At 41.2% G+C, this 25,988-nt stretch overlaps 1 protein-coding gene and 1 non-coding gene across 6 annotated transcripts in view; both read right to left on the reverse strand.

The window, feature by feature from the left end:
* DIP2B (disco interacting protein 2 homolog B) overlaps window positions 1-25,988 on the reverse strand; it is a 261,827-nt gene that overhangs the window by 76,803 nt on the left and 159,036 nt on the right. For 3 of the 5 annotated variants that reach the window (XM_010385341.2, XM_030939861.1, XM_030939860.1), the window contains exons 4-6: window positions 18,763-18,888; window positions 4,120-4,332; window positions 279-434 (exon numbers count right to left, since the gene is read on the reverse strand). In XM_010385341.2, the coding sequence (XP_010383643.1) occupies window positions 279-434; window positions 4,120-4,332; window positions 18,763-18,888 (495 nt within the window). The remainder of the gene's footprint in view (window positions 1-278; window positions 435-4,119; window positions 4,333-18,762; window positions 18,889-25,988) is intronic. The other 2 variants (XM_030939864.1, XM_030939863.1) reach the window with 1 other exon arrangement.
* LOC115900128 lies at window positions 22,017-22,123 on the reverse strand. Its single transcript, XR_004059808.1, has one exon. It is a non-coding gene; the product is annotated as a U6 spliceosomal RNA (small nuclear RNA).

Here is a 25,988-nt window from a genome sequence, read left to right on the forward strand (position 1 = left end):
CAGGTGTGAGCCATTGCGCCCAGCCCTCTGTTATTCTTTTCTTTTTCCACATTCAGGTTTTTGTTCAAAGTATCTTCTGGAAGTATCCACTAAGTTCGATTAAGTGGCAATACTGCCACTGTGCAGATGATGGAAACAAGGTACCCAGGATTAGTTATTAGTGGGCCAAGTACAGTGTAGTTCTGCAACTGCTGGGCTAGTTAGGAGCTATTGTTCATAATTTGAATTTTTCTAGTTTAGTTTACACTACAATTGAGCTACCAAAAACAACTCCTTACCGTCAGCTGTATCCATAAGGCTGGACCTGTTGGATCCTTTGTGCATGCCTTTAACTATCCCCGAGGGGGGCAGGTCAATGTTTGCTGGGCGAATTGAGGAAGATGATGAGGAGGAAGAGGTAGTTGTAGTGACATCAGGAGGAGCAGAGAAATTCTCTGAGAGGAGAAAACAAAATTTAGACTTATATTAGCAGCAAAACTAAGAAACTTTAAATCTTTGGGGTTTTGTTTTTTAACAAGGAAGAAAAGTACATAAATGGGGGTACTGGCGATTGTAAAACAACCTTTAAAAATCAGATTCTACTAGCAAGACACAAAGGGAGAACAATAAGTAAAGTCAGGGTATATCAGCTTTACAAAATTATTATTATTATTATTATTTTTGAGATGGAGTCTTGCTCTGCCGCCCAGGCTGGAGTGCAGTGGCCGGATCTCAGCTCACTGCAAGCTCCGCCTCCCGGGTTTATGCCATTCTCCTGCCTCAGCCTCCCGAGTAGCTGGGACTACAGACGCCCGCCTTGTCGCCCGGCTAGTTTTTTGTATTTTTTAGTAGAGACGGGATTTCACCGTATTAGCCAGGATGGTCTCGATCTCCTGACCTCGTGATCCACCCGTCTCGGCCTCCCAAAGTGCTGGGATTACAGGCTTGAGCCACCGCGCCCGGCCACAAAATTATTATTTTGTAAGACTTGAGTAGCCTTAGTAAGATCAAATCACACATTCAATGTTTCTCAAAACATCATTTTCTACACAGAAAGGCTGGTAGAAATCCAGTGTTATAGAATAATCATAATAAAACTTGCAGTGACCTCAAAATGGAACCAAATAAGATCATAACTGGCTACTAATATTGTAGTCTCTCGAACATTTCTTGATGATGGTTTATCTAGAATGTTTCCCCTTCTACCAAAGACCAAACTCATATCTTGAAAGTGGGTCAGACTGCACAAGTTTCCAGATGAAAAAAAAAAAAAAAAAACTAGATAAAGTCCACTTTTAACTTTTATACAATAATCCATAGGTAATTTGGATCTCCTTGACAGACAAGGTTCTTCCCTTGCTCCAAGTAGAGACTAAATAGTGTTGTTCTACTCTACTGCACATAGGGATTCTTTTTATTTTTCAGACAGGGTCTCTGGCTGTTGCCCAGCCAGGAATGCAGTGGTGCAATCACAGCTCACTACAGCCTCAACCTCCTGGGCTCAAGTGAGCCTCCCACCTCAGCCTCCCAAGTATGGGGACCATAGGTTCACACCACCACACCCAGCTAATACTTGTATTTTTAGTAGAGATGGAGTCTTGCCATGCTGCCCAGGCTGGTCTCGAACTCCTGGGCTCAAGCGATCCTCCCACCAATGCCTCCCAAAGTGCTGGGATTACAGGCATGTGCCACCACACCAGGTCTCAAGATTCTTAACATGGAGAAACTGAATGAGTAAACTGGAAAAGATCCCTGTGCAACAGGGGCATGTAACGACAACAAAAAACACCACATAGTTTTTAGTGGCTTTTTGTGATTCTTGTAAGTCATATATTTTCCTCCCTCTAATCTCCTTCTTCTTACTTCTCCAGATGTTTTCTGTTTGTTTTTTTTTTTTTTTTTTTTTTTTTTTTTTTTTTTGAGACGGAGTCTTGCTCTGTCACCCAGGCTGGAGTGCAGTGTGCAGTGGCCGGATCTCAGCTCACTGCAAGCTCCGCTTCCCGGGTTCACGCCATTCTCCTGCCTCAGCCTCCCGAGTAGCTGGGACTACAGGCGCCCACCACATCGCCCGGCTAGTTTTTTTGTATTTTTAGTAGAGATGGGGTTTCACCGTGTTAGCCAGGATGGTCTCGATCTCCTGACCTCGTGATCCACCCGTCTCGGCCTCCCAAAGTGCTGGGATTACAGGCTTGAGCCACCGCGCCCGGCCCAGATGTTTTCTTCTAAGTTTTTTGTAAAACTTAAGGAAAAAAGCATAATACAAACAATTTCTAAAATAGATTTGGGGGTAAGGTCTCTATGCCCCTTAAGTCTATAATTACTAGTCGAACAGTCTTTAAAGTTTTAAGTATACTAACATGAGTATATTCCAGTATACCTTTCTGTAGGATAATGTGGTAACAAAAAGCATTAAAACAGACTTTTTTTTGTGGTCCAGCAATTCAAACTTATAGGAATACAACCTAAGGAAATAATCAGACAAATGCACAAAGCTGTGTGTTCCAGCATGTTCAATCCAACAGTTTTTATAATAGCAAAAAATTGGATACTATTTAATAGAGGAACAGCCAAATAAACCAGGGCAGAGAGTCACACAATAGTGTATATTGAAACCATAAAAATAATAGTGTAATGGTAATGATATAAAAGATGTTCATCACATACTGCTAAGAAAAGCAGGCTATTAACATTATGTTTAGGACAGTTCATTTTTGTAAAGTCAAAACCAAAATCTTACATATGTAAGTAAAATCTAGAAGAATATACACTACAGTAACAACACTAAAGTATTATCCATGGGAGGTAGGATTATAGTTATTTTAATTTTCTTTTACTTATATTTTGGAATTTTTCTATTAGGAACATTAATTACTACTGTTAAGACAAACATCCAAAAAGCAATAATGTGGATAAAATGGTTTCTGTAACTGAACCAATAACTTTTCACAGAGTAGTAGAAGCAATTAAAAATATACGGTTGGATGAAACATCTTGTTAACAAAAATTCAGGTAAAATTTAACTGGGTATTAGGATAATATATTTAACAAGTAATAATGGTCTTTTTTAGACAGATGTGGAAATAAAACCTCAGCAACCATGGCTCTGTTGCTCCACGACTGGAGAGATGGTGAATACGCAAATCTTTGTAGCTGCTTCAGGAAGCTCAGGAAATGGCAGGGCAGGGCAGAGCTAAGCGTGCAGGACAAGTCATCAGCTGTTGGCATGTGGGTTTCTAAGAAGGGCAATCATACCCTCAAGGTAGATATTTCTTTAAAAATTATAGTCTTGAATTGAAAATTTTCCAAGTTTTTCTTTTTTTAGAAATCAGTTAACAGAATAAAGATATATTAGGTGATACAGACAGGTCACTAAGATGAAATTTAAGACACCAAACTGCACTGATTGTCGAGAAAAAAAGGGAAAGATATTACAGACACATAATGTTAACACATATTACTTGATGTAATTTGTAACAACCAATTAACCAAAAACAGAGATCTGAGCTGTACCTTTATCTGCAGATGTCACAACCCTTTAAAAAACACACACACACATAACATAAAGCAGGGGCAAGCAAAAGCTACACTCTATATAGTAGCATCTGCAGTGTATCGATAGCAGCTCACAGGGTACCAATATCCTCAGCCTGCACACTTCAGTGTAGCAATATCACAGCAGCAAGGACAACAAATCCAGTCAAGACAAAAGGCCTCACTGATATTGGTTCAGCATAGATTTTGCTCAGGTTTAGTGTTTTTGGTTTAACAGAATATAGGTAACAATCCTGGGAAAAATCTAAGATGTTACATATTTTAACCTTTGAATAGATCGAATGTTGTTCAGCTGGGATAATTCCACACTGAGACTGGTGTTATATCTTGCAGCTTGAGTATTGCTTATGGAAATAGCTATGGCTTCAGGTGGGCAAAACTACGCACCAATAATGCAGGTGATACCTATTATTCCTGTGACAAATGTATTGCTGGTGTTTCCTTCTTTGCCTCATTAACTGTCATGTTCTCTCTAATTCTTTTTTTTAGGCCATACTGAAAAACCTAACACAAACCATAAACTATTTCCTGGATACTGGGAGCCAAATGGAATGTAATTTAGACTTCTTGGGTAGATCCAGCTCCTACCTATTCGAGTATTGGCAAATACATCAGCTAGAGACCCACTGGTTCCTTTGACCTCTCCGTGGGACAGCGTAGAAGATGCGGATGAAGAAGTGGACGATCCCTGAATTGAACGGTTGATCCAGGACTCAGCATTCTGTAAGCTCTGTTGCAAGGCAGCAGAGAGCGCAGCTTGGCGTCTCAGAGAGCCCTCATCCTCAGAGGCCGAAGATGTGTCTGTGTGGAATTAGAAAAAAAGAAGTTCTCGATCCTACCTAGAACAGAGACTTTTCAGTTCTTGCTCATTGGTCACACATTCAGTTTCAACACCAGCAAAACATTCTCATTCTTAAGGTAGATTAATATGTAAAGTTTCTCAAGAATCTCAAGGAAAAGTCTATGGACCAAAGCCTACAAAAATAAAATAGCCTAACCCCACAGGTAATTTTTAATTGTTTTCTTTTAAACTCTTTCAAAATATTTAAACTTCATTCCTGGCTTTTCTGTTGTAAGCTTAATCAGTAAGCTTAAATTGTAAGCTTAAATTTTTCTAGTCTATCTACTTACGTTCAAATAATACTGAAGTACTTATATTTCCTGAATCTCTACTTGTGATATGATGCTACATTGATTTTGACAAAGTATTTATTCGTCTCTAAGGAAATGATCTTGACAGGGAGACATAAAAACTTAATTCTTGCTAAAAATGTATGTCTCAGGTCGGGCATGGTGGCTCAGGCCTGTAATCCCAGCACTTTGGGAGGCTGAGGCAGGCAGATCACCTGAGGTCAGGAGTTCGAGACCAGCCTGGCCAACAAGGTGAAACCCCATCTCTACTAAAAATACAAAAAATTAGCCAGGCACGGTGGTGAGTGCCTGTAATCCCAGCTACTTGGGAGGCTGAAGCAGGAGAATCGTTTGAACCTCGGAGGCAGAGGTTTCAGTGAGCCATGATTGCATCACTGCACTCTAGCCTGGGCAACAGAGCAAGACTCCATCTCAAAAACAAAAAACAAAAAACATATCTGCCAAACAGTGAGCTAGGTGCTGGGGAATTAAGTGGTGTAAACAATCCTTAGCCTGGAGGTATTCATGGCCTTAGTAGGAAAGGCAGCCAGTCGGGGGCATAGGTAAGCTTTCCAAGCATGACAGGAAAAGGCACAGCATCAGGATTTCTTTCCTTAATTTTCAGCTGGAGAAGAATTGTGAGAAATCCACTGATGTCTGTATTCAGTTTGGCTCTGACTTCAGGAAAATAGGCCTAAATTAGAAAAGCGTGCAAGGCGGTGGAAAAAAAACTCAACCAAATACAGGGAAGCAAAATCCAGGGAAAACAGAAGTCAGGAATTTATTCCAGGGTTGTAAGCTTAAGAAGCACACAGTTAAAGAGGGCATTTGGTCTCATGTGAGATAAATCTTTCTAAATGATTTCTGGGTGTTATGATTTACAATTTGTGGATTGAATTTCATTCAGTTTTTAAAAATTAAACATTCTTCCTGGCTAACACGGTGAAACCCCGTCTCTACTAAAAAAAATACAAAAAAATAGCCGGGCGAGGTGGCGGGTGCCTGTAGTCCCAGCTACTTGGGAGGCTGAGGCAGGAGAATGGCGTGAACCCGGGAGGTGTAGCTTGCAGCGAGCCGAGATCCCGCCACTGCACTCCAGCCTGGGTGACAGAGCGAGACTCCGTCTCAAAAAAAAAAAAAAAAAAAAATTAAACACTCTGTGGTTAGTACTGCAGAATCCTTTCCTCTAACTCAGGTGACACCGTAGGTTCATGTTCTCCTTTGGTTCAAAGAGCCAAACACATAACTAATGGGGCTGGAAAACTGCTGGCACCTCACAATAGGAACCTGAACCACAAAAAACTCATCTAATCCAGAAGTCAAATTCTGCAGGCCCAGAGCAAGAGAGAAAGTTAAAATAATGGGCTGGATGCAGTGGCTCAGGCCTGTAATCCCAGTACTTTGGGAGGCCGAGGTGGATGGATCACTTCAGGTCAGGAGTTCAAGACCAGCCTGAACAACATGGTGAAACCCTGTCTTTACTAAAAATACAAAAATTAGCCAGGCATGGTGGTGTGCACCTGTAATCCCAGCTACTCGGGAGGCTGAAGCACACGAGAATCACTTGAGCCCAGGAGGCAGAGGTGCAGTGAGTAGAGATAGCACCACTGCCCTACAGCCTGGGAGGCAGAGTGAGACTCCATCTCAAAAACAAAAAAACCCAGAGAGTTATATAATGACTATGCCCTTGCTTCTTGTTCTGTACTACCTCCAACTTATTATTTCACATTGAGGGAGGTCTGAGGCCTGAGACGGATTGTTTTTGCTTTTTGAAAAGTACTAATCACAATATGTGCCAGGAACTATGTCAAGTCCTGGGGGTTTGAAGTGTATGAGTGCTTATGACACAGTAAGTGCCCTAAAAAGGCTTACAGGAGACACAGAAGCCCACAGATAATTTCAAAAGATAAAACAGATGCTAAGAAATGGGAGTTATCAAAGCATTTCACAGGATGGGGACCAACCTCAGTCAGGGATTTCAAGTACTTCTTTGTACATAGACCAAAGATTTTAAAGAGTAAGGCAAAAAAATGAGAGTGGAGAGATAAATAGTGACCAGACCCCAAAGAGATAAAGTGATGAGGTCCATAAAGAAGAATGAGATCTAACATGTAAAAGGGGGGTGATTAAAAGAAAATTTCAAGAAAAAAAGAAATAATCATATCTGTAACCCTTTAAGGAAAAGCATTTTGTGTAATTTTCAGAAATATTCTAACATTTCAACTGTACGCCGGGAGGCAAATGTTCCTGTCTCAGCAAACATGTTAAAAAAAAAAAGGGAGGAAGTCGGGATAGGGCCCATAGGACAGGTGAATCTGACCTTAAGAATAAAGTATTTTCAAGGTAACTTATCTCAAGATTCCACAATCTCCATTGGATTTGTAGGCTGCTTTTACTATATCATGTATTTTAATTTGTTTAAGTTTAAAATCAGAATAACCCAATTTTCAAAAGACAGTAAAACCAGTATTTTCATGATTAGGTTTATGTAAAATTGGTTTCATTATTTTTTTTTTTTAATTTTTTAATTTTTTTGAGAGGGAGTCTTACTCTGTTGCCCAGGCTGGAGTGCAGTGGTGCGATCTTGGCTCACTGCAAGCTCTGCCTCCCAGGTTCACATCATTCTCCTGCCTCAGCCTCCCAAGTAGCTGGGGCTACAGGTGCCCGCCACCACACCTGGCTAATTTTTTGTATTTTTAGTAGAGATGGGGTTTCACTGTGTTAGCCAGGATGGTCTCGATCTCCTGACCCTGTGACTTGCCCGCCTCGGCCTCCCAAAGTGCTGGGATTACAGGCATGAGCCACCGCGCCCGGCCTTCATTATGTTTCTATATTGGATCAATTATGCAATTAGGTGTATTGTTTCAATTCAATTACCTTGTTTGTCTGCCAGTCCTCAGTGTTTAATGACTTACAACTATGGGGCAGCTTAGCATAGTGGAAAAAACATGGCTGTAGTGTCTTCCATTCAAACTCTGGGATGCACCTCTTACTAGCTATGTGACTTGGGGATAAAATTACCCATCTGAGAAGACTGTTTGCTTATTTGTCCATTTGACAAACACACTAAGCACTACATCAGTTGGTAGGAATAAAAAATTGGGCAAGAAGACATAGTCCCTACTCTTATGGGACTGAGATGAGTTAGAGGAATCAAGGCAGCCAACCAAGGAAGTAAGACCTAACCCAAGGCCTAATGGGTAAGTAGGAATTAATTATGAAAGGTAGGGAAAGTACAGCGTCAGGTAGAGGGGGCTGCACGTGAGAAAGCTTAGAAGGGACAGAAAACTTTTTGAAGATATTAAAGAAACAGAGACTAGCCAGAGCACAGGATGCAAGACTGATAGTCATGGTGATGAGACCGGACAAGTAAGGTAGCACTGGGCCACCAAGGGCCTTGTAAGACAAGCTAAGGAAACTTGCCTTTTTCCTAACCATAGGTGGGAGACCATGAACAAAGACACTGTACAGAAAGCACACATAGTAGTGCCAGCCCATAGCACCTGGCCAATAAACATTAATGCCCCTTCTAATCCCCAGGAGAATGGTTAAAAGGAGTATGTATTTCTTTTTGATTTGGAACAACCTGAAATTCTTCCTAAGAGTAATTTAAATGGCTAATTTCTTCCTATAAGCATGAAAGGAAAGATGGCAGAAACTGACTAACGGTTGGTAGAAGACAATAATACCAAATCATGCCACCTGAGAAATGAGGTGCTTACTATGACTAAGTCACCCTATGGCCACAGATAAGAAACTAGATGGGTAAAGTTAAAAGATGATCATGTGGTGAAGCCTACATAAAACGTAGCACTGCTCTGGGATTGTATCTTTTTACAAATCAAAACAAGGTCCCTTAAATATTACTATTTTAAAATCAATTTGTCACCCAGGAAATTGTTATGAATTTGTAGAAATTTGGGCAAAATTAAATTAATAGGAATTTATCATTTTCTTATTGATTCTGCTCTGATTAAAAATAAACTCATGACTGATATCACTTATAAATAAAACATCTCCCCTAAGCTCTTATATATAACAAATACACAATAGAAAACACTTCTGAAAACATAGTTTGCCTTTCAGTTTATAATCTGCTGTGATTTTAACAAGGCACCATTGAATACTGGTCACCAGAAGCCTACAATCCATTTATAACCAATTAGTAAACATATAAACAATTAGCATGTTGGCCAGGCGCACTGGCTCACGCCTGTAATCCCAAGCACTTTGGGAGGTTGAGGCGGATGATTCCTTGAGCTCAGAAGTTTGAGACTAGCCTGGGCAACGCGACAAAACCCTGTCTCTACAAAAAATACAGAACTTAGCTAAGTGTGGTGGCATGTGCCTGTAGTCTCAGCTACTTGAGAGGATGGCCTGAGCCCAGGAAGCAGGAGTTGTACTGAGCCACAATCGTGCTACTGCACTCCAGTCTGGGCAACAGAGCCAGACCCTGTCTCAATCAATCAATCAGTCAATAAACAAAAACATGTAGCTTGTTGATTTTAAGGGAAGAAAAGTGCTAAATTTTCTAATTACTTTTTTTTTTTTTTTTTTGAGACAAGGTCTTGCTCTGGTCCTCAGGCTGGAATGCAGTGGTGCAATCCCAGCTCACTGCAGCCTTGCCCTCCCAGACTCAAGTGATCCTCTTACCCCAGCCTCCTGAGTAGCTGGGACTACAGGCGTGCAATACCATGCCCAGCTAATGTTTTGTATTTTTTTGTAGAGAGAACATTACGCCATGTTGCCCAGGCTGTTCTTGAACTCCTGGGCTCAAGGGATTCTCCCAACTCAGCTTCCCAAAGTGCTGGGATTATAGGCATGAACCACCATGCCCAGCCTACTAACTTCTTAGCTGCTGTAGCACTCTTCTTCCTCAGCCATGTGTTCTTTGAACAAAGAACAGGAAATGGCTCTGTTCTTTTAGAAAATATATTATCTAAAAATGTTTATTTAAAAAAATTTAAACACTATACTGTTTATCCATTCCACTCCTGTGTATATACTCAAGAGAAATGAAAGCACATATCTATACAAAGACTTGTACATGAATGTTCATAGGGACTTCATTTGTAATAGCTACAAATGAGAAACAACCCAAATGTCCATCAACAAAGGATTATATAAACAAACTACAGTATATCCTACAGCAATAATAAGGAATGATCCACTCTTGTCATCTACACAACAACATGAATGACTCTCAAAATAATTATACAGAGTGAAGGAAACCAGGCATCCACATCCCCTGCAAAGTAAGTAAGACTGTATGGTTCTATTTGTATAAAGTTCAAGAATATGCAAACTAATGTACAGTGGCAGGAAACAGATCAATGTTTACCTGGGGATGGAAAAAGGTGGGGGAGAGATTATGAGGAAATCTAGGAGGAAGAGGATAATAGGGGAGAGGAATGATGGAATTTTTTTTTTTTTTTTTTGAAAACAGGGTCTTGCTCTGTCGCTCAGGCTGAAGTACAGTGCTGCGATTACGGTTCACTGAAGTCTTGACATCCTGGGCTCAGGCGATCCTCCCGCCTCAGCCTCCCAAGTATCTAGGCCTACAGGTGGCATGTGCCTGTAGGCCCAGCTACTCGGGAGGCTGAGACGGGAGGATCGCCTGAGCCCAGAAAATCTAGGCTGCGATAATCTATGATTGTGTCACTGCACTCCAGTCTGAGCAACAGAGCGAGATCCCATCTCAAAAACAAAAAGATTCATGAGGGTGAAAATATGCCTTTGTGACAGGACAGTAACATCTAAGAGTCAGTCCACCTGAGGGATATTATGTAAATTGGACAAGCTCCTAGAAAGACAGTACCTGCTACTAAGTTCCTACAACTGGGTTCATATATCAAGATTAGGCCCACACTATAGCTTAGAATGGCAGGTAAGTTAAGACTCACTGAAATGAAGAACTCATTCTAATAACCACTACAATATTTGTCACCTGAAGTAGGCCAGGAAATGGGAGGTGACTGCCAAGTAGGAACTTCAAAGAATAAACAAATAAAACCACCACCAGGACAATAATATATGATCTAGAACCCATGGAAAGAAGTGTGCATGTGTGTTTCGGTGGGATGAGGTACTGTCAGGCAGAAGAGTGTCATTTTATCTCGCCTTGGTGGATTAGGGGAGTTTAGGACTTCCAGAAATACCTTAAAGAAAGGCAAAGGAAGTTTCTATGTAGACAAGGGAAAAATTTGAAGCTAAAGAAGGAAAATCTTTAGAGACCCAAGAAGGCAGTCTAGGAATAAAAGCACATAAAGATTGCAGAACACTTCCCAAAATATGACAACAAAAAAAGAACATATAGAAAAGATGATCAAAAAGTTAGTTCTGGAAGCAGGGCCAACCAGAACCTAACCTGAGCTACAAATTCTGAGCAGCTTAATCAAACACTATACCTAACTGGAGCAGGTAACTGATTCAGCAGACAAGGGTTAGGGGGACTTTCAGAACTACCCCAGATATTTTTGGCATTCCATAACAATCTGTCTGTGTGTACAGACAGCTGGCTAGGGACTGAAAAATTGGTCTGAGAGCTAAGTGGCAAGAGGTCCATGAGTTACCTGACTAGCTGAGATACTTTTGAGAGAAGGGCCACTCACTATTAGTAACTACTCCAGGGCACTCTACCCACAATGAATCTCCAAACACTGGTTCTCTAGGTATCTTCCCATATCTATGAAAAAAAATAGTTTACAAAACTAGTTATTATTGAAAATATTGAGGTAAAAAGAAACTTGTTTTCATTTACTGCCTATTTGAAAGCTAAATCAAATATGCAGCAATTGTTAGAGCTCCACAATTAACCAGAAAATCTTTACTTGAGGACAGGACAGAACGAGAGGCAATATGCCAAGTGACCTAGGAAATGGGCTTTCAAAGTCAGGCTGCTCCACACTGTAATCTCAGCTCTGCCACTGATAGGTGTTGAGCAAATCAGAGCTCAGGGTCTTAATTGTGGTGTTTGGTGCTTTCTTTCCACTCTCACTCATGGTAGATTATTTCTACAGTGGTTTTATTTATTAGCTCACATTCAGTGGATCTTTCTCTGTGGAAACCCTAAGCCCCACCCCCCACGGAGTCTGTATCCTTTCAGAGACAATTTGTGCCCAGGGTTATCATCAGCCTAAAGCCACATTTTAATTTTAGTTCTTACCAGGCAGGTAGTACCATTCAAACTCTGTACCCACCGACCAGAAATTCTCAGGGAAGGGCAGGCCCTGCCCCTGTTATTCCGAGGCCAGGCATCGGGCAAGCCTTTTTTTTTTTTTTTTCTTTTTTGAGACGGAGTCTCACTCTGTCACCCAGGCTGCAGTGCAGTGGCGTGATCTCAGATCACCGCAAGCTCCGCCTCCTGGGTTCACGCCATTCTCCTGACTCAGCCTCTCGAGTAGCTGGGACTACAGGCGCCTGCCACCATGCGTGGCTAATTTTTTGTATTATTTAGTAGAGACGAGGTTTCAGCGTGTTAGCCAGGATGGTCTTGATCTCCTGACCTCGTGATCCACCTGCCTCAGCCTCCCAAAGTGCTGGGATTACAGGTGTGAGCCACCGCGCCCGGCCTCAGGCAGGCTTTTTTGACAGGTTCCTTTTTTCTAATTCACCCAACAGCTAAAGATGCAAGTCCCTACAGGGATCTTAATTCCAGCTGGCAACCTTAGACGGGCCCAAGATTCTATTATTATTATAGTTAAAATTAAGGTCCCTAGTTTACTGATTCTCCTCCCCACAGCCCAGCAGAAGTAAGCACTACCTCATCATTCTGATTTTCAGTGTTCATCACTCTCCCTTGCTCCTGTATACATTTACAAAAAGATGGTTACCTTTTATCCAGCATTTCTAAAAGAACATTTTCTTTCCCCTATCCTTCTAGGAGAGAATTTTCAGGTTATCTAATTGACTATGTGTCTAAAAACAGAAGTCTGGGCAAGTTATTGAGTCTCTCTAAACCTGTTTTCTCATCTATAAAATGGGGTAGAAGACTATTAACTAAAAATGAAAAAAATATATGTTAAGCACCTAGCCCTTTGACTGGTAGACTGAGGGCATGCAATGAATGGTAACCATAACATTACCCTTATCAGCAAACCTTAAATTTTACAGTCAGGCACTGAAACAAATTCAGCCGGATACAGTGGGTTTTTACTGTACTTTGGCTTAAAGAACATTGGATATTCACTAGTCTCCCAAGCGATTGTGGACCACTGGTCATACCCCACACCAATCATAAAATACACTATTAAAATGATCTGACTGTATTAATTAGAGCACATTTATTATGGAGGTCTGATTTGCCAACTTTGTTTACTCTGTGGTTTAGGTTAAAATTAGAATATTTAGGGAAGACTCCCCAACCTGGTAAATCAGCAGGTATTCTAAGTTCAAATTAACTGACTGACATATATTAGGACTATAAGCATTCAGAAGGCAATAGTTATTTAATTTGGTTATAAAAATACTCATTCCAGTACCATGCATATACATGAGTATCTTTTAGGGAAAGAGGATATCTTTTTTTTTTTTTAGTTGAGGACTCACTCTGTCACCCAGGCTGGAGTACAGTGCTGTGATTACGGTTCACTGTAGCCTTGACTCAAGTGATTCTCCCACCTCAGCCTCCTGAGTGGCTAGAACCACAGGCACATACAATCATGCCCTGCTAACTTTTTAAAATTTTATTTTATTTAGTACTATGAAGGAATTTTAAAAAATTATTTGTAGAGATGAGATCTCTTGCTATGTTGCCCAGGCTGGTCTCAAACTCCTGGGCTGAAAGGATCCTTGGGCCTCAGCCTCCCAAAGTGTTGGGATTATAGGCTATAAAGTAAAAAGAATTTTCTAAATAAACGTGACACTTTAGTGGAAAAATGAACACAACCAAGAAGATTTTGAGTCTGACACTCAATTGCTATCTGACCTGGGGCAAATTACTTAGCAACTATGAACCTGCTTATTTCCTTATCGCTAAATCTGCCCTTCCTACTTTACAGAGTATTTATGAGAAACAAATGACACAGGGCAGTCATTAGTATGTGAAAGTCCTTTGCATACCATAATGTACTATAATTCCATGAAGCATTATTAAAGTAGGTTAAAAGGATAATATTCCAGTATGTTCCTGGGTATCATTTTCACATATAGAAATACAGAGCAGGGTGTGGTGGCTCATGCCTATAATCCAACACTTTGGGAGGCTGATGTGGGAGATCTTTTGAGCCCAGGAGTTTGAGGCCATCCTGAGCAACATAGTGAGATCCCACCTCCATCTCTACAAAAAATAAAAATATTAGCCAGGTGTGGCAATATGCACATGCAGTTCCAGCTACTAGAAAGGCTAAGGTGGGAGGACTGCTTGAGCCTAGGAGGTTGAGACTGCAGTGAATTGTGATTGAACCACTATACTGCAGCCTGGGTGACAGAGACTGTGTCAAAAAAAAAAAAGGGCGGGGGGGGAAGGAAATTCTCTTTGTCTTCTGGCCCTATGAATTACTCTAGCTACTCTCAAGCGGAGCCCTGTGTGAGACAGACTTCTAAATTTAAGCCAGTTGAAATAGCTTACTGTGGTTTAGGGTCATTATGTGGTCTATTTGGTCATCTGTGCACTCTCAGAATGCAGCAAAGGGTAAGTCCACAAGGGTGCAGAAAAAGCTTAGAGGGAAAAAATATATGCTGTAGTTTTTGCATTGTGCTTTTTTATATGAATGAGTAATAGCATTACACAAAGAACCCCTACAAAGAAAGACCTGAGGTAATTGCCTCATGACATTAGTAAATGATTTCAGCACATAAAGGGAACTGGATGGCAGTAATTCAAGCAGTCTAAAAGACTCTGAAAAAGGCCACAAGCACTAAAAGAACCATAGATTGCTACCAATTTAGAGAAATCAAATTTTCTAATCCACAAGATAGAAATTAATCAATAAGCAAATTTTAGGGTGACTGACATCTTATCATTTGAGAGTGATTTGTGAACAAAAGACAAATTATTTCCTATGCCAACTATTTACCATATTTTCCAGACTATATGATACTATAAATAAAGCCAAAATTTCTAACATATTTTTCGCCTTAATCCTTTTTATTAAATCCTTCAAAGAGAGCAGCTCTAAATTTTCATCAATTCGGTAATTCAAACAGTTATGTGTTGAGTGCCTCCCAAAGAAGCTGACTGGCTGGTGCACTCTAGAAGTTATCCCAGAAACCAGGTGCATACAGGACAGCAAGTGCAGAGTGAGAGCCTTGACCCAAGATGTGCTTTATGATGTACGCTGTAACATCTCAGGCAGTGTACAAAGAAAGATGCAACTAACTCCTGTAAAATGTTAGGCTAATTTTTCCCTGCAAGACTGGCACAACTTTTTGTTTGTTTGTTTGTTTTAAGAGATGGGGTCTCACTCTATCTCCCAGATTGGAGTATGGTGGATTGATCTCAGCTCACTGCAGCCTCGACCTCTGGGGATCAAGCGACCCTCCCACCTCAGCCTCTCAAGTAGCTGGAACCACAGACAGGCATTACCACAGCTGGCTAACTTTTTAATTTTTTGTAGAGATGGGGTCTCACTGCACTGCACAGGTTGGTCTCATCCTAGGCTCAAGCAATCCTCCCACCTCGGCCTCCCAAAGTGTGGAGATTACAGGTATGAGCCAACACACCTGGCCACAACTGTTTTATTTATTTATTTATGAGACGGACTCTGGCTCTGTCGCCCAGGTTGGAGTGCAGTGGCACGGTCTCGGCTCACTGCAAGCTCTGTCTCCTGGGTTCACACCATTCTCCTGCCATAGCCTCCCGAGTAGCTAGGACTACAGGTGCCGCCACCTCGCCCAGCTAATTTTTTGTATTTTCAGTAGAGATGTCTTTTCACAGTATTAGCCAGGATGGTCTCGATCTCCTGACCTCGTAATCCACCCACCTTGGCCTCCCAAAGTGCTGGGACTGCAGGCATGAGCCATCGTGCCTGGCACCACACTGTTTTTAGGTCACTTTTGTTTGAGATGGAGTCTCGCTCTGTCACCTAGGCTGGAGTGCAACGGCACGATCTCAGCTCACTGCGACCTCTGCCTCCCGGGTTCAAGAGATTCCCCTGCCTCAGCCTCCTGAGTAGCTGGGACTACAGGAACGCACCACCACACCCAGCTAATTTTTGTATTTTTAGCAGAGACGGGGTTTCACCATGTTGGTCAGGCTGATCTCGAACTCCTGACCTCCTGATCTGCCCACCTCAGCCTCCTAAAGTGCTGGGATTATAGGCAAGAGCCACCACACCTGGCTTTAGGTCACTTTGGTAGCTGGCCAGAAGCTGATTTTTTTTTAAAGCCTTTAATGGCAATGATTAATGTAAATTTTCTTCCTCCTCCCTTCCCTTGAACACAGCCTCAGCATTCTTCTAAGCTTCAGTGTTTCTGTGGCTATCAGAGTACATATGCGAGATAAAACCTATTCCACATCGCTGGGTTAGGCTGTAACAAGTTCTGGGAGATACTGATGTAGGATTAAACTACAATAGGCATTGAAAACAGCCAACTGGTAGCTCCTAAGATCTTGGAGAGAATGGAGTCGATCCCTAATTGTGGGAACAGCAAATTCTACTCCCTAAAATGAAAGGGGCTAATGGAAAACTTATGATAAGATTTCTTCCCACATTTCCTCACTAGAGCAAAGTATTTGTCTTAGGCATGTGTGTAATTGTTGCATGACAGCATCAAGATACCCCATGTGGGGGCTGTGTGAGAAATCACTATGCAGGGTGCACTCAATGTTTCCCCGTGTTGTGAGACAATTCCTCTTCTATTTGACAACACAGATGTCCCTCACAGCACATGAAGGCTTCTCAGATACTATCCAGAGATCCCCAGAACAGGAGATAAATGGGTACAGAACCTTTTTATTACTCTGTTCTGCTGAATACAAGTCTTAGGAGAAAGGACTGTATCTTTGGAATCATGAAATTATTATGTATAAAACACGTAATATGATCGAGAACATTAGGCCACAACTTCAAGGCTGCAGATAGAGGAGAACATTAGTATCTAGAAACACAGAGGCCTACAGTGAATTTGAAAGGACTACAGTCTCATTCAGCAATGAACAGCTGCGGTTTGTTTCTAGAGCTGGTGAATTCCCCTCAGGCAGTGACTTTTGTAAAAGGGGACAAAAAAGGTTTCCACTCCTGAACACTCTCAAGGTCCTTTGCTGCACTCTCACATTTCACCCAAAGCCATAAGGGCAGCCTATTTACTCTGAAACTGCGTATCTTTGATACAGCTTTGGAGGGGATTATTTCCAAGAACTACATGTCATGCTGCTCCCTACCCTTTGCCATTTACTGCAACTGAACCCTCAGCCACATTGCAGTGTAATCTGCCAAAAAGGAATAGCTACTAAACTGAGAGCCCCCTTTGTCCACGAGGACCCAACTTGTGCTGTACTAATGTGGAAGGGAAACCATCCAAGATTTTCAACGAGTAGGTTTGAGGTATGCACCATTATAGACACAAACTGTCTTACGGTGATAGCCGGCTAGAGGTATCCTGTGCTACATTTTGAGAAACACTTGAAGCCACAGAGCTATTTCTCTTTCAAACATATTGACACCACAGATGTGAAGAAAAAAAGCACACACAGTTAATGAGCCCACAGCATACCCAAATGCTCTGAGAAGTTAGCCAAAACCAAGAAGAAAATTATTAATACTAATCTGGATCAGGGAATAGGATCAGTATGAACAGCTCAACAACTGGACAGCTGTAAATCAAAGTCAACCACAAGGCAACCTAGGAATCTCCCCAAAGACGTAGTAAGTAGTTTAGGCCAAAAAAGTATGGGGAAATTTGTTCTCAAAGATTTCATTACCAGTAACATGAAAGTAGAAAGAGAGACACTATATTGAGGCTCTGAAATAGATTTACTATGTTTAGTCTCAAAGGCCTGTATCAAAGATCTTGTCTGGGATTTGATTTAAAAAAAAATTCTGTTTTGGCCGGGCGCGGTGGCTCAAGCCTGTAATCCCAGCACTTTGGGAGGCCGAGACAGGCGGATCACGAGGTCAGGAGATCGAGACCATCCTGGCTAACACGGTGAAACCCCGTTTCTACTAAAAAAAAAAACTACAAAAAACTAGCCGGGCGACGTGGCGGCGCCTGTAGTCCCAGCTACTCGGGAAGGCTGAGACAGGAGAATGGCGTGAACCCGGGAGGCGGAGCTTGCAGTGAGCTGAGATCCGGCCACAGCACTCCAGCCTGGGTGACAGAGCGAGACTCCGTCTCAAAAAAAAAAAAAAAAAAAAAAAAATTAGTTTTGAGCTTCCACTAGAGAGGTATAAAAAAAATTTTTTTAAAGGTTTTAAAAAACTCTGGGAAAGATTATAAACAGACAAGACAACTTAGATTGTTTCCAGTTATTCCTCAAATATGAAGTTATACCTCTTAAATTTACCTTAGGGAGCATAAGGATTCAAGTCTGGTGAACAGGGATGGGATGAAGATACCTAGTTCCCACTGATCTCATGACCCCGTTATAAAAAGTATATTCTTAAAAAATATATAAATGTGTACAAAATACATTAACACACACACATAAACACACTTATATACATTTTGCAGGTCCATTACAACTTTGCATGATTGCTCTTCCATAATCGTTAATGACATAAAAATTTTTGTCCCAAGTCCAACTATTCTCATGCCTGCTGCAGAGATGAAGCATTTGGTTTAGGAGTATGAATGAATTAAATATATGACTACAGGTAGTATTTTTGGTGACAATGAAAGTGGCTATTTAACACAGCAGGATTTTGGCCTAAGCTTTGGCCTGTATTTATGACTACATAAGTTTGGGGATTACAGCCAAAAAAAAGACTGGAAATTCAGAAGGAAAGTTTTTTTGTTTTGTTTTGAATAGTTTTACTCTTAAGGCATCTTTTTGTGTGTTATGAGATGACAAGCAAAATCTGCCACCTCAGAATGTTCTCTTATATTTCTCTAATGGTGGGGAGAAGATTCTGGTTCTTACCTCAGAAAAGAAAAAGCAGAACTTATTTCAGGAACATCAAGGTAGTAACTGTCAGAGAGAAAAGGCTCTGATAAACCTACCAGGAGGCGTGCAGGCATCTGCAGGAGACTGAACAAATGTGGATCGCCTTTTGGTTGGCATGGGCAAAGCCATCTTCTGTTCTTTATGCTTTGCCAGTGCAGCCTGAACTGCTTCTGTGTGGATATCTGAAAAATTAAACATTTGCATTTATTAGCTTCCGGCTCTTAAATGTGTTTACCACTGTGAGCTGAACTATCACTGCCTCAACTGTTTAAAAAAAAAAAAAAAAGGGTAAAGGGAATGTTCAGGTGATTTTTATTTATAATTTGATTAAGATCAATTAGAAATAAAAATCAAAAACAAAAATAAAAGAAGCCAAGGATAATTTTATGGAGGAGGAAAATGAAGTCCAGGATGATGTGCGACTGCTTAACATACCAGACAAAGAGTTGACAGAGATGTGGGGAGGTGGGTAGGGACAGAATACTGAGTCTAACATGCATCTGTGCCAGGCAGGAAATCCTGCCTCAAATGGAATGAGTGCTGTGCAGGTGCCTGGAGAACACTCATTATTTTTCAAGTAAAGAAGCTTAGGATTTTCTTAACTGTCTGAAAGAAAACTTTGTTGAGACCCCTCAGTTCCATGTCACAGGAAGAGAAGGATTGATTTTGATCTAGAAAAACACAAGGGCAGATGTTACTTGTTTGCCACTTTGGGCACAAAAAATTTCAGCTCTCTACTTGAATGTTTAATAGGAATCTCAAAATTAACACATCCAAACAAAACTCTTCATTTTCTACCCCCACCCCAAAGCTCACTCTATAGTTCCACAAAATTAAATCATACTGTGTATAGTATTGTATTCTGCTTTAAAAAACAAACAAACAAACAAAACCTCTTACAAAATCTTACTGAGGTAGATAACAGCTGAGGTAGCTTCCGAAGTCACAAAAAAGTTTCCTTTTGTCTAGGAATGGGCCTAATCCACACACAAACTATCCTTCCATACCTCTCTGTAAAGTAAATATACCCCTTACAAGAGCTAGACAATGAGATCTTTTTGCTTTTTTTTTTTTTTTTGGAATTTAAACTCTGAATCAGGAAACTGCAGGTCCTAAAATGGAATCACTTTAATGACAATGCGACAATGCCCTAGAAAGAAGGAAGGTTTTAAAAAGGTTGAGATTTCCAGAGTTATCTCTCCTTTCTAGGAGTTTCTCAAATGTTGATTTGTTTCTATGACCTACCTCAGCTATTTAAGGTAGCCTATGTAAGTTGGCCTATTTCTTTTTTTTGAGACGGAGTGTCGCTCTGTTGCCCAGGCTGGAGTGCAGTGGCGCAACCTCAGCTCACTGCAACCTCCGCCTCTTGGGTTCAAGCCATTCTTCTGCCTCAGCCACCCAAGTAGCTGGGACTACAGGTATGCGCCACCGTGCCTCGCTAATTTTTGTATTTTTAGAGAGACAGGGTTTCACCATGTTGGTCAGGCTGATCTCGAACTCCTGACCTTGTGATCCACCCGTCTCGGCCTCCTAAAGTGCTGGGATTATAGGTGTGAGCCACTGCACCCGGCCAGACTCTGTTTCTTGCAACCAAAAAACCTCCACTAATACAACTAGAAACATCTCACTGTGTAAATACAGACCAACGACAAAACTTTTAAGGGCTGCATAGTATTTCACTGCATGAATGTGCCATGATTTACTTACACAACTCCTTGTTATCAGATACTAGGTTATTTCCAATTTTTTGTAACTATTCATAGAAAGAATAATTCAGTATTTTCACCTTAGAACATGTCTAATTATTTTCTTGGAATTAATTCCAATAACTGCTGAGATCAAAGTACATATACTTATTTTTCCAGAAATGTTTCAAACTTATTTCCTAAAAATAAGGAACTTTCTCTTATAAAACCCCAGGACATTATTCAAAATCCAGAAAAATTGGCCTGGTGCAATGGTTCACACCTGTAATCCCAGCACTTTGGGAGGCCTAAGTGGGCAGATAACTTGAAGTCAGGAATTCGAGACCAGCCTGGCTAACATGGTAAAACCCTGTCTCTCCTAAAAATACAGAAATTAGCCAGGCATGGTGGCATGCACCTGTAATCCCAGCTACTCAGGAGGCTGAGGCAGAAGAATCACTTGAACCCAGGAGGTGGAGCTTGCAGTGAGCCAAGATCACACCACTGCACTCCAGCCTGGATGACAGAGCAAGACTCTGTCTCAAAAAAACAAAACAAGAAACCCCAGAAATTCTTTTTTTTTGTTGTTGTTGTTGTTTTGTTTTGTTTTCTTGACATAAGGTATTGCTACGTATGTGGCCCAGGGTTCGTTTTGAACTGGGCTCCAACGATCCACCTGCCTCAGCCTCCTAAAGTGCTGGGATTACAGGTTTGAGCCAATGAGCCCAGCCAAAATACAGAAATTCAACACTGATACAAACTATTATCTAACCCACAAATCATACTCCAAAACAGTCTATTGTCCCAATAATGTCCTCTTTAGGTTTTCCTCCCACCATTTTTCCTGATCTGGGATCTACTGGAGGAAATCCTACTTACTTGTCCTATCTGTTGATTCTCTTATAATCCAGGACTGTTTCTCAGCCTTACTTTTTCTTGTATTATCTTGATATTTTTGTACAGACTAGTTATTTTGTAAAATGTTCTTTAATTTTGGCTTGATATTTCCTTATAATTAGTTTCAGGTTATACATTTTGGCAGAAACACCATAGAAATAATTTGTTGTCTTCTTCTTCTTCTTTTTTTGGTAAAGGTGGGGTCTCACTACATTGCCCAGGCTGGTCTCCAACTACCGGTCTCAAGGAATCCTCCTGCTTCAGCCCCCAAAATGCTGCACTGGGATTACAGGCATGAGTCACCATGCCCAGCCAGAAATAATGTCTTTCTCAAAACACGATGTCAGGAGGTGTCTCGCTCCATTATGGTAATATAACTTTAATTGCAAAGTTGGTTAGTGTGGTGAATATGGTATCTGCCAAATAAACTCATTGTAAACTTACCATTCTTCCCTTCGCAATTAGTAAGTAATTCATGGGAGGATACTTTTGAGACTACGTAAATGTTACATACTTTGTCAACCTTTCAACTCACTAGTTTTAGCACCCATTGATAATTCTTGCTGGAATCAATTTTTTTTTTTTTAATAGAGATGGGGTCTCCCTATGTTGCCCAGGCTGGTCTCAAACTCCTGGGCTCAAGGGATTCTCCTGCCTTGGCATCCAAAAGTGAATAGGATTACAGGTGTGAGCCACTATGCCCACCATTTTTTAAAAAATATTTTTTATTTTTAATGGAACATTTCATGAGTCTGTGTGTCATCCCTGCTCAGGGGTCATGTTAATCTTCCCTGTATCATTCCAATTCTAGTATATGTGCTGCTGAAGTGTGCACGGAATCAACTACTATATTACAATACGATAATTTAATAGCTCCACCATTTCTTCTATATTTATTAGTTGGTATGTATTATAAGAAAAAGCTTTCCAGGCCAGCACGGTGACTCATGCCTGTAATCCCAGCACTTTGGGAGGCTGAGGAGGGTAGATCACCTGAGGACAGGAGTTCAAAACCAGCCTGGCCAACATGGCAAAACCCCATCTCCACTGAAAATACAAAAATTAGCTGAGCATGGTGGCACATGCCTGTAGTCCCAGCTACTTGGGAGGCTGAGGCACAAGAATTGCTTCAACCTGGGAAGCAGAGGTTACAGTGAGCCAAGATTGTACCACTGCACTCCAACCTGGGTGAAAGAGTGAGACTCCACCTCAAAAAAAAAAAGAAAAAAAAAAAAAAGAAAAAAGAAAAAAGAAAGAAAGAAAAGAAAGAAAAAAGGCTTTCCTTTCTCCCCTAGTTATTTATATCAAAATAAGCCCACTGATTCTCATTTTATTCCATGACTATTCTGTTAGTATCATTATTTTGATGCTCATATTTTTGCAGATTTGGCCAACAGGAGTCCCTTCATGCTGGTTCTTATGTCCTTTGGACACAGTTCCATCATTTTGAGCAGTTGTTTTATGACATAAGATACTTCATGCTCATGAGGTACTTTTCCTGCTCCAGACCTAGAATTATACCTTTCTTCAAGGAAACGTGGCTCCTTTTAGTGAAGAATGAATGGTATTTAAAAACCAAGATCTTAGAAGCAGGGGTACTCAGTGCTATTGGGGAATCTTTTGGTTTTTTTTTTTGAGACGGAGTCTCGCTCTGTCGCCCAGGCTGGAGTGCAGTGACCGGATCTCAGCTCACTGCAAGCTCCGCTTCCCGGGTTTATGCCATTCTCCTGCCTCAGCCTCCCGAGTAGCTGGGACTACAGGCACCCGCCACCTCGCCCGGCTAGTTTTTTTGTATTTTTTTAGTAGAGACGGGGTTTCACCGTGTTAGCCAGGATGGTCTCGATCTACTGACCTCGTGATCCGCCCGCCTCGGCCTCCCAAAGTGCTGGGATTACAGGCTTGAGCCACCGCGCCCGGCCCGGGGAATCTTTTCTAAGCCCTTTTGGTGGATCAAGAAATTCATACACATGCCGGGCACAGTGGCTCAAGCCTGTAATCTCAGCACTTTGGGAGGCCAAGACGGGCGGATCACAAGGTCAGGAGATCGAGACCATCCTGGCCAACACGGTGAAACCCCGTCTCTACTAAAAAAAATACAAAAAAACCAGCCGGGCGAGGTGGCGGCGCCTGTAGTCCCAGCTACTCGGGAGGCTGAGGCAGGAGAATGGCGTAAACCCGGAGAGGCGGAGCTTGTCGTGAGCTGAGATCCGGCCACTGCACTCCAGCCTGGGCGACAGAGCGAGACTCCGTCTCAAAAAAAAAAAAAAAAAAAGAAAGAAAAAAAAAAGAAATTCATACACATAAAACTACATCTGTTACTAACTATATTTAAAATGATGAGTTCATATTAATATCTCCATTTCCAATTCAACATCATTCTAATTTTCCCTCTTTCCACTTATAATTCCCTTCTCTAATAGGATGAAACCTGGTTCACAATATTATCAATATATTTTACTCATTTCTCAATCCTACCATACACAGGAAGTACATTTTAAAAACTGTTTATTTTTTATTTTTGAGACAGGGTCTCACTCTGTCACCCAGGCTGGAGTGCAGCGACATGATCTCAACTCCCTGCAACCTCCACATCCCGGGCTCAAGCAATCCTCTCACCTCAAACTCGTGTGAGTAGCTGGGACCACAGGTGCACACCCAGCTAATTTTTTGTATTTTTGGTAGAGATGGAGTTTTACTATGTTGCCCAGGTTGCTCTCAAATTCCTGGGCTCAAGCAATCCACCCGCCTGAGTCTCCCAAAGTGCTGGGATTACAGGCGTGAGCCATTGCACCCAGCCAAAAATTGCTATCTTATGTCAATATGAAAAATAAATCTTCTAACTAGTGTTCAGTATTTATTTGTAGTCCTTTTGGTCTTCAGACTGAGGACATATAGTTAAAGTATCATGGTCAAAAACTGTTTGAGTTAGTTCTCATCCTTTCCTGCTTTGATGTGGTTACACAGTTCACATAATTAGGTTCATTTTTTTGTTTATATTCTATAAGTCTTTCCCAATCTTGCTGATTAAAATTTAACATGTTCTAAAAGTCAAAACTATACCAAAAAGTTAGCTTAAAGAAGTATTACTACCCGAACAATCACTTCTGCCCCAATCCCACCCACCTTTGTTATAGGTAGTAGATACATACATATTTACTATTTTTTACAAAAATAAGCAGACATGTATATCTTTTCATTTTCCTGTCTTTCATACACAAAAGTAAGCATATTGTATTTTTTTGCACTTTTATACCCTGGAAATCATTCTCTATCAGCTATCAGCTTTCTTCATTCTTTTTTACAGCTGTATAGCACTCTACTGTACACAGTTTATTCAACTATTATCCTATGTCTGGGCATGTAGATGTTTCTAATATTTTGCAGTTAAAATAATGCAATAAATAGCCTTCTGCAAATATATTTTTACACTAATCAGGGCTTACCTTCAGAGTAAATTCTGACAAGAGAGAATTCTAAATAAAAAAGCAAATATGTGTTAAATTTTGTCGCAGCTTGAAAAATTCCTCTCCCAAAACAGTTTTTACCACACTGCATTACTACTAGCAATGTACAGGTATACCTACTTCCTCACTGCCTAACCTTCGGAGTGTGTTGTCTAGCTTTTTGATTGCTGCCAACTTGACAGCTAAGAATTCATATCCTAGTATAGTTTTAATTTATGCTTCCTTGATCATTAATGAGATTAAACATTTTTATAGAGGACTTAAGGGCCATTTTACGTTTTCTGTTTTTAAGTGAAGTAAATGTTCATGTCACTTGGCCATTTTTTCTATCAGCCTTCTCTGTTTATTTTTCCTTATATTATATTTTCGGGCCACGTGTGATGACTCACACCTGTAATCCAAGCATTTGGGGAGGCCAAAATGGGAGGAATGCATGAGCCCAAGAGTACGAGACCAGCCTGGGCAAGATAATAAAACACTACCTCTACAAAAAATAAAAAATTAGCCATGTGGTGGCATGTGCCTATAGGCCCAGCTACTCAGGAGGCTGAGGCAGGAGGACCACTTGAGCACAGGAGGTCAAGGCTGCCTGAGCCATGATTGCAGTACCCGCACTCCAGCCTGGGCAACAGAGTGACACGAAAGAAAGGACAGGACAGGACAGGACAGGAAAGGAAACGAAAGGAAAGGAAGAAAAGAAAGAAGGGAGGGAGGGAGGGAGGGAGGGAGGGAGGGAGGGAGGGAAGGAAGGAAGGAAGGAAGGAAGGAAGGAAGGAAGGAAGGAAGGAAGGAAGGAAGGAAGGAAGGAAGGAAGGAGAGAAAATATTTTCTTCCAGTATGGCATCTGTTTTTTTGACATTGTTTATGGCTTTTTTCAAACCATGCAAAAGATGGGTTTTTAAAAATTATTATAGAATTAAGTTCTCAAATCAACAACCAAACTACACCATAAGGAACTAAAAAAAGAACAAACTAAATCCAAAATTAGCAGAAGGTGCTGGGCGTGGTGGCTCACGCCTGTAATCCCAGCACTTTGGGAGGCCAAGGCAGGTGGATCATCTGAGGCCAGGAGTTCCAGACGAGCCTGGTCAACAACAGGGTAAAACCCCTCTCCACTAAAAATATAAAAATTAGCCAGGTGTGGTGGTGCACACCTGTAATCCCAGCTACTCAGGAGGCTGAAGCAGGAGAATTGCTTGAACCCAGGAGACGCAGGTTGTAGTGAGCTGATATCGT

This window comes from Rhinopithecus roxellana, chromosome 10 (genome assembly GCF_007565055.1).
Source record: "Rhinopithecus roxellana isolate Shanxi Qingling chromosome 10, ASM756505v1, whole genome shotgun sequence".
NCBI classification, from domain to species: Eukaryota; Metazoa; Chordata; class Mammalia; order Primates; family Cercopithecidae; genus Rhinopithecus; species Rhinopithecus roxellana.